Consider the following 17,344-nt stretch of genomic DNA (forward strand, 5'->3'; position numbering starts at 1 on the left):
TGTTGATTAATATCGCCCAACGATAACCCAGGAAGGCCAGCGGAGGAGGACGGAGAAGTGCGCAGTCAGAGAGGTCATCGTCCTCAGGCACTCGCATCACTTGATGAAATCTGTAGTAATAGTTGATAGTTTATGTAGAACAACACGTAAAGTAACGAGTATGGAACTATAATCTGATGTTAGACTGTGCACTTTTGAGTTGTCATTTTGCACGATTGGGGAGAATAGGTGCATGTAAGCATTTGAGGGCAACGTTTGTGTACTTGAACCTCCTCTGAGGACAGTGGGGGTCTCCAGTCACTGGGACTGTTATTTTGGGGATCGCGGGCTGAGAAGTTTGGGAACTGATCAAAGCAACAGCAGGGTCTGAATCTGAATAGGTTTGAACAAAAAAATCATGTTGAATCTATTGAAGTGGCTTTAGATGAAATGTAGCAATGATAACATCAGATGTCAAAGAGGTAAAGGGACTGTCAGAGGTCAAACACTTCTGACCCGATGGGAATCACAACAGCCAAAGAGCGCTGAGATCTCTCACACATCACAATATCACCACCTCAGAGAACCTTCATGTGTTTCTTTTGTGTAGAGAGTGCAGTAGAACATCACAACATTGGGTGGATTTCTGTGTTTGTGTGTCAGTGAGATGAATGTGTGGATTCACCTGCGATGAAGCGACTCAGAGAACTTTAAACTGGCATAAATAAACTCCTTCACTTGAGCGTAGATCTGAGGCACGGACTGGGACATCGGCAGCTTCTTTGGAAACTGTTGCTGTTCAACAGGAAAAGAAAACCCACATTCAAGTCAAAACTCTTTAGCATTAAAAGCAACATTATTTATTTATAGCAATTGAAATGTTTAAGAAGCGTTCTTTAAAAGTCAGGAATCTTGGTGTGACACTAGAGTCAGACCTTAGTTTCAGTAGTCATGTCAAAGCAATAACCAAATCAGCATACTACCATCTGAAAAATATTGCAAGAATTAGATGCTTTGTTTCCAGACAAGACTTAGAGAAACTTGTTCATGCTTTCATCACCAGCAGGGTGGATTACTGTAACGGACTCCTCACTGGCCTTCCCAAAAAGACCATTAGACAGTTGCAGCTCATACAGAACGCTGCCGCCAGGATTCTGAGCAGAACTAGAAAATATGAACATATCACACCAGTCCTCAGGTCTTTACACTGGCTCCCAGTTAAATTTAGGATTGATTTTAAAGTATTATTACTGGTATATAAATCATTCAATGGCCTAGGACCTCAATACATTGCAGATATGCTCAATGAATATAAACCCAACAGATCACTCAGATCACTAGGATCATATCAGCTAGAAATACCAAGGGTTCACTCAAAGCATGGCGAATCTGCTTTTAGCTATTATGCCAGCCCCAGCTGGAACCAGCTTCCAGAGGAGATCAGATGTGCTCCTACAATAGTCACTTTCAAATCCAGACTCAAAACGCATCTGTTTAGCTATGCATTTAATGAATGAGCACTGTGCCAATGTTCGTCCGACTGTCTGTACTGTACTGTATTTTACTTTTATAAACTGTTTTAATTACTCTTATTTCTTTTTATTATTTTAATTTCTTCTATGTAAAGCACTTTGAATTGCCACTGTGTATGAAATGTGCTATATAAATAAAATTGCCTTGCCTTGCCTAATAGAACTAATGAATTATGACAATTTGGGTGTGTGAAGACAGTAGGTTTAGATTATTCTACATCAACTCTCTGTAAAAACTTCTGTGATTCATACACTAGATGCTTTTATCCAACCCACTTACAAACAAGAGAGCACCTGACATTTCAGCAAAACTAGTGAACGCATCAAATCTGTGTGTGACGAACCTTCTCGATCTCGGCGTCGTGGAAGGGGAAGCGACTGATGACTGCTTTATATTCCTCCTCGTTCTCCACAGGTATGGGACTGTAGTTATCCTGCTCGAAGATCTCCCTGAGATGAAACACAACACACGTCAGCACACACCACAACACATACTGGAGGGACGCAAGTGTAAAGTCATCCTTCACCTGAACACCAGAGCCCATTTCTTCAGCAACGTCTCGTTGTATTGATCTCTGACCTCAAACAACAGGTCAAAGAGTCTGTTGACAGGAAAACCATAGCCCTGCAACACACAAACACCACACTGAATTACACAGTTAAACACACACAAACACCACACTGAATTACACATGCATGCACAAACACCACACTGAATAACACAGTTAAACACGCACAAACACCACACTGAATTACACATGCATGCACAAACACCACAATGAATAACACAGTTAAACGCAAACAAACACCACACTGAATTACACAGTTAAACCCACACAAACACCACACTGAATTACACATGCATGCACAAACACCACACTGAATAACACAGTTAAACGCACACAAACACCACACTGAATTACACATGCATGCACAAACACCACACTGAATAACACAGTTAAACGCACACAAACACCACACTGAATTACACAGTTAAACCCACACAAACACCACACTGAATTACACAGTTAAACACACACAAACACCACACCGAAGTACACATGCATGCACAAACACCACACTGAATAACACAGTTAAACGCGCACAAACACCATACTGAATAACACAGTTAAACGCACACAAACACCACACTGAATTACACAGTTAAACCCACACAAACACCACACTGAATTACACAGTTAAACACACACAAACACCACACCGAAGTACACATGCATGCACAAACACCACACTGAATAACACAGTTAAACGCGCACAAACACCACACTGAAGTACACACACGCACACAAATACCACACTGAATTACACAGTTAAACCCACACAAACACCACACTGAATTACACAGTTAAACACACACAAACACCACACCGAAGTACACATGCATGCACAAACACCACACTGAATAACACAGTTAAACGCACACAAACACCACACTGAATTACACAGTTAAACACACACAAACACCACACCGAAGTACACATGCATGCACAAACACCACACTGAATAACACAGTTAAACCCACACAAACACGACACTGAATTACACGGTTAAATCCACACAAACACCACACTGAATAACACAGTTAAACCCACACAAACACGACACTGAATTACACGGTTAAATCCACACAAACACCACACTGAATAACACAGGTAAACGCACACAAAAACCACACTGAATTACACAGTTAAACCCACACAAACACCACACTGAATTACACAGTTAAACACACACAAACACCACACCGAAGTACACATGCATGCACAAACACCACACTGAATAACACAGTTAAACGCACACAAACACCACACTGAATAACACAGTTAAACCCACACAAACACCACACTGAATTACACAGTTAAACACACACAAACACCACACCGAAGTACACATGCATGCACAAACACCACACTGAATAACACAGTTAAACGCGCACAAACACCACACTGAAGTACACACACGCACACAAACACCACACTGAATAACACAGTTAAACCCACACAAACACGACACTGAATTACACGGTTAAATCCACACAAACACCACACTGAATAACACAGTTAAACCCACACAAACACGACACTGAATTACACGGTTAAATCCACACAAACACCACACTAAATAACACAGGTAAACGCACACAAACACCACACTGAATTACACAGTTAAACCCACACAAACACCACACCGAATTACACATGCATGCACAAACACCACACTGAATAACACAGTTAAACGCACACAAACACCACACTGAATTACACAGTTAAACCCACACAAACACCACACTGAATTACACAGTTAAACACACACAAACACCACATCGAAGTACACATGCATGCACAAACACCACACTGAATAACACAGTTAAACGCGTACAAACACCACACTGAAGTACACACACGCGCACAAACACCACACTGAATAACACAGTTAAACCCACACAAACACGACACTGAATTACACAGTTAAACCCACACAAACACGACACTGAATTACACGGTTAAATCCACACAAACACCACACTGAATAACACAGGTAAACCCACACAAACACCACACTGAAGTACACATGCATGCACAAACACCACACTGAATAACACAGGTAAACCCATACAAACACGACACTGAATTACACAGTTAAATCCACACAATAACCACACTGAAGTACACACACGTGCACAAACACCCCACTGATAACACAGTTAAACCCACACAAACACGACACTGAATTACACGGTTAAATCCACACAAACACCACACTGAAGAACACACACATGCACAAACACCACACTGAAAAGCACAGTTAAACCCACACAAACACCACACTGAATTACACAGTTAAACCCACACAAACACCACACCGAAGTACACATGCATGCACAAACACCACACTGAATAACACAGTTAAACCCACACAAACATGACACTGAATAACACAGTTAAACCCACACAAACATGACACTGAATAACACATGCATGCACAAACACCACACTGAATAACACAGTTAAACCCACATAAACACCACACTGAATTACACACACGCGCACAAACACCACACTGAAGTACACATGCATGCACAAACACCACACTGAATAACACAGTTAAACCCACACAAACACCACACTGAAGTACACAGTTAAACACACTGAATAACACTGAAGTACACAGACGCGCACAAACACCACACCGAAGTACACATGCATGCACAAACACCACACCGAATTACACAGTTAAACCCACACAAACACCACACTGAAGTACACAGTTAAACCCACATAAACACCACACTGAAGTACACACACGCGCACAAACACCACACTGAATAACACAGTTAAACCCACATAAACACCACACTGAAGTACACATGCATGCACAAACACCACACTGAATAACACAGGTAAACCCACATAAACACCACACTGAAGTACACATGCATGCACAAACACCACACCGAATAACACAGTTAAACGCACACAAACATGACACTGAATAACGCAGTTAAACCCACATAAACACCACACTGAAGTACACATGCATGCACAAACACCACACTGAATAACACAGTTAAACCCACATAAACACCACACTGAAGTACACATGCCTGCACAAACACCACACTGAATAACACAGGTAAACCCACACAAACATGACACTGAATAACACAGTTAAACCCACATAAACACCACACTGAATTACACAGTTAAACACACACAAACACCACACCGAAGTACACATGCATGCACAAACACCACACTGAATAACACAGTTAAACGCACACAAACACCACACTGAATAACACAGTTAAACCCACATAAACACCACACTGAAGTACACATGCATGCACAAACACCACACTGAATAACACAGGTAAACCCACACAAACATGACACTGAATAACACAGTTAAACCCACATAAACACCACACTGAAGTACACATAAATGCACAAACACCACACTGAATAACACAGGTAAACCCACATAAACACCACACTGAAGTACACACACGCGCACAAACACCACACTGAATAACACAGTTAAACACCACACTGAAGTACACATGCATGCACAAACACCACACTGAAGTACACACACGCGCACAAACACCACACTGAATAACACAGTTAAACCCACACAAACACCACACTGAATAACACAGTTAAACACACTGAATAACACTGAAGTACACACACATGCACAAACACCACACTAAATTACACACGTAAACACACACACAAATATCACACTGAATTACACACGCACACAAACTTCAAATGTGAAAATATACCTGCAAAGTGTCTGCAAATATAACAATGAGGTTCTTCAGCTCTAGAACCAGATCAGGGTCAGTGCAGTACGACTGAAACACACAAACACAACTGATCACATCACAACATCTGTAAAAACACATGAGATCTATTCACATTTGTTGAAGTATAACATTATTTACAGATTTCCTGTAGCTCAGTGGTTAGAGTGTGACGCTAGCAACACCAAGCTTGGGTTTTGCACACACTTAGAAACTAAGTAAAAGACAATGTAAGTCACTTTGAATAAAAGCATCTGCCAAATACATAAATGTAAATCTCATGTTTATACTTTAAATGAACACGTAAAATCCTTTTCTTTAATAATAAGTGATTGTTTGTTTCTCCTGATCGTCTGAAGTTGAATATGAGGCTCTTGTGTGAAGAAGCTGAGAGATAGAGTTTGGTTTAACATTAGCCTGTAAATGGGCAGCTCACAGTCAGTCGTGTATTGATCAAATATACTTGTGTCTTAATGAGTCTTCAGGGTACATTAGCATCTAAATAACCCCCCCCCCACGGTCAATGAGGTTAAATGAGAGAGAAAGAGAGAGAGATGATGATTGACAGCCCACCCACTGCCATATAAACCTATTAGCATGATATAAATTCAGCTTGTTTTGAACACGATTGAGGTACATGAAGAGAGGTGTCAGCATGTATGATTACATCACTTCATCCTGTTCACACTGATATTCTGATGGTTTCCATTACAGAACCATCAGCTGTTTACCATTAAAACCAGTACAACAATCCAGTACGCAGTGTTTCATGTCATATCCCAGTAAGATTTTAAATTTAAAATCAGATCCCATCATCCAGAAGACATCCCACCAAACGATCTTTATAGTTTTCATTAAACCAATACAATTCCCATTCTAAGCGTTCTATTCCCATGATGTCTTTTGTTTCCTCGCCGGTGGAGCTCTAGAGTGCTATAATGTGTTTAACATGTCAACAAACAAATCATTCGTTCTGATGATGAAACAGCGTCAAAACACACCGCTGCCTTTACACTGGTGCTCGTCACTCCTTCATCAATGACATCACACTCCTCATAAAACATGATGCATGCACACACACGTCCTGACAGACAGCTGATGTGTTCAGACAGACGGGTCATATTTTCATCTGACTGACTGTGATTCTACAGAAGCTACAGCTGTGATTTACAGCCTCTTGTGCTCCTGTCATTCTCTTGTTAAGCACTCAGATAGAACGCCTGCACCGACGGGCCTTCCTCTCACATGCCACCAGTGTGTAAATCACCCCACACACACACGTGCGCGCGCATACACACACACACACATCAAAATCATTTTCATCATCAAGAAATGACGACAACCATTGATAATCATTTATTTCAGAGGGCTTTTGGTGTCACGTTCTAGTGTGAAAGTTATTTGATGAAATAATAAAGTCGAAGCCTACAAACCTAGTCATTGATGATAAAAACAAGCTGTTGTAAATGTAGTTGTGTTGTAGAAAGCCTCTATAAGAAGTAAGGATGAGCATGAGGAGTGCGATTTAAATGTGCGGTGTTTTGCATGCGACGCAGGCGTACAGGATAGGAGGCGAGAGCTGGGTTTGTTTTGGAATGATAATTGAAGTATTTCCCGGTGAGTCTCTCCTTTCAGCCTGATCTAATGGAGAGGTCAGTCGGCCCTAATGAGGACAGATTGCAACAATAACAGCAGATTAAGTGTGAATATTCTAAAGTGTCAGGACTGAGTGTGTTTGCAGGCTCAGTCAGTTGTAAATCACAGAGGGATTATGCAAATGTCCTGCGGCTGGAGCTCACAGCCTGAGTCCTGCGCTGCTAACAAAGAGGTCAGGCCGCCTCTCTCTCCCGCTGATCTTTCAACTTTCAATCACAAAAAGACAAACCCGTGCCTCCCCCGAAACACTCACCGAGTGCGTGCGGAGAACGGCGATGATCTTCGACAGGGCCATGTTCCACAGCTCGTCCGTGAAGGCTCTGGTCACCAGACCCCGCGTGGCGTGTAATATGTGATCCTCCACCACAAAAAACCTGCACAGAGCGAGTTCATGAGAAAAATAAACCCACCATCTTATGTCCGGGAGAAGTCATAATGTCACTCACCCCACAATCTGATTAAAGTATCTCCTGTAGCCCTCAACTGTCTCGTGCTGAAATAAACATCATAAGGTCATGAAGGATACTACACTACATTTAAAACATTATTATTCACTTTACTACAGACAGTTTTTTAACTTTAATACAGTCATTAAGTCAAAATACTTTAAAAATACTTTTTCATTAAATATAAAACACTTTTATTGTATTTCAGTACTAAAAGAAGTGCTGTCAATCAATAAAAAACATTATCTGATTAATCACATATTTTTTCTTTATTAATTACGATTAATCACACATAAAATATATGTTTGAAGTTTACTTTTACATTAGAATAATTTCACATTTAATCTCCAAATGAATGTAGAAACAACAGATTTCTTTGATGGCATCATTTTATGAATGAAAGCCAACATTCTGATAATAGTACTGCAGTCTTTATTCAATAGATGATTTTTCGTCACTTTAACATTACATAATTAACATAACTTACATAATTAACATAATGTAGATAATTATAGCTGTTCAACAGAGTAATTGAGAGCTATCATGTCTAACAGAAGGGAAATATAACGAAATTGAATGAAGTTCTCAAATACAGTGTTTAAAGCTAAATTATAAATGAAATAGAGAAGAACTCTCATTAAAGCTTCAGTACACATTACATTTCTCTTTTCTTTAGTTCTTTGATCAACATTAGTGACAGGACTCACAGCAGCAGGTTTAAGAGATGATGCTCTACACAGATCTGACGCTCTTTCCCATCCTCACAACTCTCTTCATTCATTCAGGATTTTATTTAACACGCTGATGTCTGTGCTTACGAAACAAAATGGGCTTTCTGGGATAATCTTGTGTGGTTTTGTTGATTCAAGCATGAGGAGAAGTTAATACTGATGCTTGAAGCTGTCTATCTATACTGAACACGTCAAAGCATCTGTTTCCAAACACGCTTAAACGCTTTAAAGACCTTTACATGAATAAGAGCGTGATTATCTAATGTAGCTGGCAAAGGATGACCAAATAAACAGACGATGTATTAATCATTTGTACGTGTTATGCCGTGGTCAGATAAGACTTTGAGCATGCGAAGTTTGTTCGGACGGTGCTGCGAAAATGGGATGGAGCGATTCTTCCATCTATTACATTTCTGTACCGAGAGGTCATACTGCGACATTTTGATCTTCTATTGGTCTCACGCGCTCATCTGACGCGAATTCGAAGGTCAAAGTTCACCAAACTTTGCAACGCAGCGAAATGCAAAATATCTTCAGACGGGCTTGCGTTTCCGGTCTGACGCATTCGCATGTGTATGAATGGAAGTCAAAGGAGGGAAAAGTCATGTGTGACCGGCCCTTTAATCTTTATAAGTTATTCACATGCGTTAACGTTGACAGCCCTACTTAAAAGCTTTTTTAATGTTGTGAATTTTTTTTCCAAAGTAAAAACATCCTGATAAAATAAGAGACATTTGAAAAATAAAATATGAAAGTAGTAAACAACACTGCACATCTTAACCCCTGACATCACACACACATATAGAGAGAAAGAACACAAACCATATTAGACTGAGGCTGCAGGACCAGTCTGGCCTGCTTCTTTCTCTGCTTTCTGTAATAATTCTCAAACGTCTCTCTGTCCCCCTAAAAACACACATCAATTACACACATTTGACACAAGTCGTCTACACAACAGGTAACATGTGCTTGCAGTATATCTGACAGAAACTTTGATCTTTAGACCGGATCTTCTGACAGTCGACGAGATTTTTTTCAACGCTTTTATTTCAGATTTTACTCAAAATGATTCATTCTTGAGTAAACTTGTCACAGCAGTGATTGATGGGTTGACATATCAGAAGGTCTGGAGAGACTGTAAATCAATCTCTCTCTCTCTCTTTCTCCTTCTCTCTCTCTCTCCCTCCCTCTCTCTCTCTCTCTTTCTCTCTCTCTCTCTCTGTCTCTGTCTCTCTGTCTCTCTCTCTCTCTCTCTCTCTCTTTCTCCTTCTCTCTCTCTCTCTGTCTCTCTCTCTCTTTCTTCTTCTCTCTCTCTCTCTCTCTCTCTCTCTCTCTCTCTCTCTTTCTCTCTCTCTCTCTCTCTCTCTCTCTCTTTCTCCTTCTCTCTCTCTCTCTCTCTCTGTCTCTCTCTCTCTCTTTCTCCTTCTCTCTCTCTCTCTCTCTCTCTGTCTCTCTCTCTCTCTCTCTCTCTCCCCCGTCAGCACCTCGGGTATCTCAGCGGTCAGAAGCTCTGGTGTTCTCATTAAGTGAAGCATCGATTCGTCCCACGGTCAGTTTGTGCACAATCTGAATGGCTGCTCTCAGGTTTGACAGTGTTGTTTTTGTGTTGCATGGGGGTTAGTGCTCGGTCAGTCCCATCAGACACTGCGCTCCGACCCCTTCACTGAACCACACCTCACCGTGGTTTGCGTTTGGTTTAGAGCAAAAATAATATTGATGTCGTGACAGTCAAAACTCTGGAAATCCCTGCGTTTACATTAGCCAATAACACTTCAGGTGCCAAAAACACACATTTAGCCAAACAAACTTTCATAACATGTTATGCTGGAGAGTTTTTCTTATATTGTGTGTCTGGAGTGACGTTACCAGAACAGTGTAGATGTGAAGACAGCGATAGACAGGTGAGAAATCCACCAGATCCTGAGCCGTCAAAACCTTTGAAGGAAAAGAAAACTTTCACTATTTATGTGAATATTTCAGGCGCTAAAGCTGTGCTCATGAAAGAACCTACACACATGCTTTTTGTTCATGGGACAGTTCATCCAAAAATGAAAATTCTGTCATCATTTATTCGTCCTTGTGTCATGTCATACCTGATTACCTGTGTTCCGATGAACACACAGAAAGATATTTGGAAGAATGGCAGTCGTTATTAGTTCTGGGACATCGTTGACTGCCATAGAATTAAATGGTTGTCAAAGGTCCTGGAGAATGCTTTGTGTTCCTTAATTCTACAAAATATCTCATTATGTGTTCAACGGAACAACGATGTCTTAGAACATTCTTCCAAATATCCTCTCAGTGTTCATCAGAACAAAGACATTTCTACAGGTTTGAAACATCCTGAGGGTGAGTAAACAATGACAGATTTTACATTTTTGGATGAACTGTCCTTTTAAGTGTGTGATTGTGGGTCAAACCTCATCATCAGCGTCGTCTTCATCTGCCGTCTCCTCAGGACTCAGACCGTTGTGATGGAGCGACGTGCGTCCGTTCAGACCATAAAGAGGTTTAGTACAGCTGAGCGTCACCTGCTTCTGTACAGCGCTGTTAAATGTGCGGTGCTGTTGAGCCTAAAACAACAACACAAACATCATCCTTGAGATTTACTCTAGAAGTACTTCTTCCTCAAACAACAACAGCTGTGTTTTGTGTGATGATTTTTGGCTGGTGAAAGTGTATACACTGCTTTTGTCAGTCAGCTGAAGGTCAAATCAAATCATATGAAGTGAAAACAAAAGGCCGCTCACCTGTCTCATCGCAGTTTCTCCGATCTTATCCGAGTGTTTGCGGATACTCTCCAGAAAGTCTTTCAGGTCAGACATGGAGACGTCTTTAATCTCCTCGCGGAGTTTGGGGAGCGTCTCGGCCATGATCTGACAGAACCTGTACTGACTCACTCGGGGAATATACAAGTTTTCTAGCTGCTCCATAGTTTTTAATGCAGAATAATATCTGAAAGATCAAGACACAGAGTGTTACGGGGATTTAAAGCCCTCTCCATCACAATCATATGACAAATAACAAGCCATGGATTCATATTGTTTCATATAAGTCATCTCATTGCGAAGAAATCATGCCACAATAATATCAAATTTGGCTCATCCAATCAGAAACACTTCAATTCCCAAACTAGACAACAGTTTAGGTCCCTTATGTTGGAGCGCTATCCCAAAGGTCAAGTGAAAAACCCTTTAAACATTAAGAACATCATACAAGTCGATACACATATTGACAGAGATGATTTTGGTCATCATCACTTCCGCTGTTTGTTTGGAGCAGATGAAACACAAACTGCTGCTGTTCTAATATAATTCTAATGTTTCTGAAGAAGTCTTTGTTTCCTAACAGACGGACTGTCGCGTTCAAACAGACTATGTGTCACCTCTTTGATTCCAGTTGCTCCTTCAGTTTGCTGTACATTTCCAGAACTGCAGAAACAAAAGAGAAAGACACAACACTGCGTTTGAATTAGGGCCGTCAAACCATTACTCACGATTAATCACTTCCAGAATAAAAGTTTGGGTTTACATAATGTATGTCTGTGTACTGTGCATATTCATTTTGTATGAATAAAAACACAGCATTTATTTCAGAAAAAATAATAATATTAACATTAATAACCATTTACACATCATTTCAATTATTGGCAAATATAAATAAATACAGGTCAACTTTTTCTTAATATATACATGTTTGTGTGCATGTGTAAACGTTTGTGTAAACCCCTGTGAGGGAATCCCAGCGGCTCATAAACAGTCAAATATAAACACATGATTGTGCACTGGAAGAACCAAGCTTTATGGTTTCTGGATCTGTGGATTGTGGATGAAACACGCTGGCGTTCTCACCCGGGATGCAGAGCTGTAGTTTCTCCACGGTGGTGGCCATGTTCCTCTGCTGAACCCGACAGCGGATGACCTCTTGGGTTTGAGCCGTCACCTTACATGAGAGAAGGTGAGAGAGTTTAAAGCGCTGCGAGTGCATGAGATGGCAGAACAAAAGCACACTGCGTGTCGTACCTCTCGTCCGGCGTCTTGAAGTCTCCGGTTAGTGTCGCTCACTTGGCCCTTAAAACATAACATCATGTTTGTTAGACAAATAATGGCCGGTTGTAACAGCTCACCCCTGTGATCAGATCATACTCCATGAGGAGTCAAGAACAAAGAGGCGCAAATTCGGATCAAATGCGCTGAGGGAACTTGAACTTTTGCTCGGCCGGCAGCTTTTGTGGCCGCTAATGGCTTCTGACAGGCCTTTCCAACAGATTGTGTGACGAACTTTTCGAATTTACTTGGGATTTTTGAACTTTGCTTGTTTCTGCGGCTCTGTCAAACAATTCAAATCAATGACCCAATTGACCAGCGGTCCCGTCTGGATACCTTCAATGAGCTCGATGTGCCAGTCAAGCGCGTTCTGGTCATTAAACCTTGGCTTTCTTCTTCTTCTTCTGGGGCTGAATACAAATGCTGTTGGTGGGTGGCTGATGATGAACTCATCAGATGCGAGGGACGCCGGACTTTCCCACATCTTTTTACGTCTCATTAGGTCATTCTTTCTGAGGCTTATGAAAAATGGGGTTTGTATTGGCTCTATTGTTGTGTGAATATGCTTTCTCTAACGACAGGTTTGGCTTGATGACCATATTTCACTGGAAAGAGAGCTAAAGAGAATGGGCGTGTGATTGAGGGTCTCAGAAAGCTCGCCACCAAAACTGATAAGACGAAACTCATCTGAGTTCTGTGAGCGCTGCAGTTTAATATCGCTGCACATGAACAACGAACATGAGATCAGATTTACAAACCGGCCCACAGGAAACACTTTGATCGCAAATCAGTTCAGAACATATTTACAAACAATATTTCTAATGTCACGTAATAATAAGTTCAGAGTCGTGATCACCCTGTGAAACAACCAGAAGGTTTTGATATAATCACGTGTCATTTCTGCTCACCATCAGTTTCTTCGCATCCGCTCGTACTTTCAGCAGCTCTGTGATAGCGTCCACGAAGCCCTGATGATGAAAGTTACACATCTTCTCGATCTCTCGGTCGTGGTTACGTATTCTCACATCAAGTTTCTCCATAAACCGTCTGTGTGCGTTAGGCTGATCATCGTACACGGACCTACAGTGAAATAATCCAGAATTAACCACAAATGAACACGAGAAACCATTAAGGAATAAACAAACATCAGTGTGAAAGAACAGTGCTGGTAAACAACATTATTCAAGTTTCTTATAAGAAACAAACATCTAATGTCATTATTATAGCTTTCCTGTAGCTCAGCCGTAAGAGCATTGCGTTAACAACACAAGGTTGTGTGTTCGATCCCAGGGGATTGCACATACCTAGGTATAAATGTATAGGACAATGCAATGTGAGTAGCTTTGGATAAAAGTGTCTGCCAAATGCATAAATGTAAATTTGCATTTCCTCAGTGACTTTCTCTACAGCTGTAACATGTCAGAATAGAACTGGACCTGAGACACAGGGTTTATCTTCATGTATTCATCATTGGGGTTTTGTTCCTCACCACCGTTGGCGTGTTGTCTTGCTCTCTGAGAGATTGCTGCTTAAACCCTATTCGCATGGGATTAGTTTTATCTGGAGACCTTGTGGGATTTATAAATTCATGTGCCGCATTCACACAGGATAAGTGAAGCCTGTGACTTATTTCCCGGATGTGATCGCAAGGCTTTGTGTATAGTTTGTATAGCCTGTAGTTGTATGGTTTATGATGATATATGAGCGTACCTTTCAACATTTGAGACCTGTGATCACGTTGATCTTCTGTCCGGTTCGCGATCACGGGTCTCAAACATTGACAATGTTACAAAGGTTTCCATGATAAATAAACAAACGAGAGACTCGTATGGAAATGTATGGAAATGACCCGGCAACCAAATTAATATCAAAACACTTCCGAACAGCCTCCATTATTGGCAAACGGTGGATAAACTTTGAAAAATGATTTATAAGCTCGCCCAATCACAGAGATGCAGATTCACACAGGACTAATATTATCAAAGGACCTCTGTGTTCGTTGAATATGGTAGGTCATTTGTGGCCGATTTGCACGGGATTAAGATCACAGACAACGTCTGCAATTATTACAAAGACCAGATGTCCCCAGGTAACACTAATCCTGTGTGAATAGGGCTATAGATTAACTTTGAATTAATTGCTTTGAAACAATACAACATTGTAATGAACACTATCTAGGTTGTTAAATTCCACCTATGGGCTTACAGTCTCTTGTCTCACAGGCCCTGTTTCTATCTGCTCTTAAGATGGATCACAAGTGGACCAAAGTGTTATAAATCTGGAATGGTGAGAAAACATTGTGCTCGATACAGACGACTAATGCGCATCCAGACTGTTTACGCAAGTGTCTGTAGACGGAGAGAGGGCAGTTTCTTCTGTCTGTTCGCACCACATGAGCTTCTACACCACAAACACAATCTGGTCGAAAGCGTTTTCAACCTCTTTAGAAAGTGGCTGAAAGTGGACAAACTCAAAGGTTTCACACCCCATTTACACCTGAATTTAGAGTCATTCACTCGTGATCCAATGATCCAAACACATCCTAATACCAGCTTTAAACAGTGTGAAGCGTTATTGTGTGTCCACATGAATGTAAACCAGGATTCATAATCAAATGCTATAAATAATGTTGTTCCTCTGAGGTTTAAACTAACATTCTATTAAGGGTTTATCTTCAGTCACATCTGATAGAAAGCATCATGACACAATGTGAAAATTCTACTACCAGATGAAACCAACACTATCACAATCAAATATGAATCAAAGTCTCATTTTCTGTCAGCAGAATAAGTTATTCAACGCTGCATTTAGTGTTATGCACAACTTCACCGGACGTTTTACCCCCTTCATCTTTACAGCAGGGCCCTCCGGGAACTTGTGGATATTTGTTTTGCTGAACTCTTCTTAAATGGATATTAAAACATTAAAGGAACAGTTCACCGCAAAAAAACTTCTGTCATCATTTACTCACCCTCTGATTGTTCCAAACTTGTAGAAACGTCTTTCTTCTGCTTAACACAAAGGAAGATATTTAGAAGAATGTCAGCAACCAAACAGATCTCATCCATATTGACTCCCACAGTGTTTATTTTTCCTACGATGGCAGTAAATGAGGGAGGGTGAGATCTGTTTGCTTACTGACATTCTTACAAATACATTCTCTTGTGTTCAGCAAAGCAGACATTTCTACAGGTCCAGCTTTCCTGTAGCTCAGTGGTAAGAGCATTGCGTTAACAACGCAAGGTTGTGGGTTCGATCCCAGGGGATTGCAAATACCTATGTAAATGTATAGTATAAAGCAATGTAAGTCGCTTTGGATAAAAGCGTCTGCTAAATGCATAAATGTAAATGTAGAACAATCTGAGTGCGAGTGAATGAGTGAACTGTCTCTTAAACATTGTGTGTTTGAACAATGAATATGAACTTAATTCATTCAAGGTCTGAAAACATGGCATGTTTTATTATGTAAGTAGAAGTAATGTTTATCAACCCATACATACTCAACTCAATACAAGAATACTTGCAGTGGTGTCTAAATAAAATCTCCAGAGCCGTCCAGGTTTGAGATGACACCAGGGTAAAGAGTTAATGATGGCAAAGCTTTTTGTTGGGGGGTGTATTTAATAATAATAACAATAACATTTTATCACGGTTTGAATCAGAACCTTGTATATTGGTCCATCTAGAAAGAACATCTCACACACCTGTGGACTGATATCACACACCTGCTGCTCAAACACAGACTGACTATACACGTGTTCCTCTTAAAACACGACAAATATAACAACACTCTGATGTGTGTATCATCACTGTTTGTGTGTGTTTCAGTGTAACGATATGATCATCATGAGAGCTTGTCAAAGGATGACCCCTGGTGGACAACAGTGAATACACATCAAACTAAACCTCACATACACACACACACACACACTCACACACACACACTTTCTTAACTTATTAGGTCCATTTATGTTTTAGTTCAAAGTGATGTTTTGTATGTGTCAGATCAAACGTCTGAACTCATGATGACTACTTGAATTTGAAATGCTGTTGAGTTTTATCAGACTGTGATTCATGATCTCAACACACACATGAGGTGATGTGAGATGAGCTTCAGTTTCAGAAGAACACTATGTCACGTGTATGTGAAGCAGAAATATATTTCCTATCATAAATCAGCTGTGAGGTGAGACTGACAACTGGCTCTTTCTTTCTACTGCCCAACTAAAGGCTGGAAGTAAACCTCTGTTGCCATTAGCAACACCGCCACCATGTCTAGACTGTGAATGAAAACCTACAAAACAACAGATATTTCCTGAAGACAATACACACACACACACACACAATACTCCACCACTCAGTGAATAACATCAAGAGTCACCTGCACAACAATGTTCTCATGCTCAACAACACCCATCCGATCAGACCTATCAGACTGTTTTCATCGGTCTCTGTCCTCACACAGCTGACTGAGGATGAGCTCTAGTAAAACACACACACAGTGTCTCTCAGAAGGTCATGTTACACACATCATGGGATATCCTCCTTTGTGTCACACACACATTCACCAGGAGTTTCCTCCTTCCTCTTATTCTGTTCAACACATGAGCTAAGTGTGACTTCC

The 17,344-nt window shown here is 40.7% G+C and overlaps 1 protein-coding gene across 4 annotated transcripts in view; it reads right to left on the minus strand.

The window, feature by feature from the left end:
- The window catches only part of exoc6 (exocyst complex component 6), a 54,685-nt gene that overhangs the window by 31,587 nt on the left and 5,754 nt on the right, over positions 1–17,344 (minus strand). For all 4 annotated transcript variants that reach the window (XM_056770644.1, XM_056770645.1, XM_056770647.1 and 1 more), the window contains exons 2-15: positions 13,629–13,800; positions 12,697–12,744; positions 12,526–12,616; positions 12,060–12,105; positions 11,425–11,629; positions 11,095–11,247; positions 10,541–10,609; positions 9,497–9,580; positions 7,944–7,990; positions 7,751–7,871; positions 5,821–5,892; positions 2,039–2,136; positions 1,856–1,961; positions 665–774 (exon numbers count right to left, since the gene is read on the minus strand). In XM_056770644.1, coding sequence (XP_056626622.1) covers positions 665–774; positions 1,856–1,961; positions 2,039–2,136; positions 5,821–5,892; positions 7,751–7,871; positions 7,944–7,990; positions 9,497–9,580; positions 10,541–10,609; positions 11,095–11,247; positions 11,425–11,629; positions 12,060–12,105; positions 12,526–12,616; positions 12,697–12,744; positions 13,629–13,800 — 1,422 coding nt within the window. The remainder of the gene's footprint in view (positions 1–664; positions 775–1,855; positions 1,962–2,038; positions 2,137–5,820; positions 5,893–7,750; positions 7,872–7,943; positions 7,991–9,496; positions 9,581–10,540; positions 10,610–11,094; positions 11,248–11,424; positions 11,630–12,059; positions 12,106–12,525; positions 12,617–12,696; positions 12,745–13,628; positions 13,801–17,344) is intronic.

The sequence above is a fragment of the Triplophysa dalaica genome, chromosome 17 (assembly GCF_015846415.1).
Source record: "Triplophysa dalaica isolate WHDGS20190420 chromosome 17, ASM1584641v1, whole genome shotgun sequence".
NCBI lineage: Eukaryota > Metazoa > Chordata > Actinopteri > Cypriniformes > Nemacheilidae > Triplophysa > Triplophysa dalaica.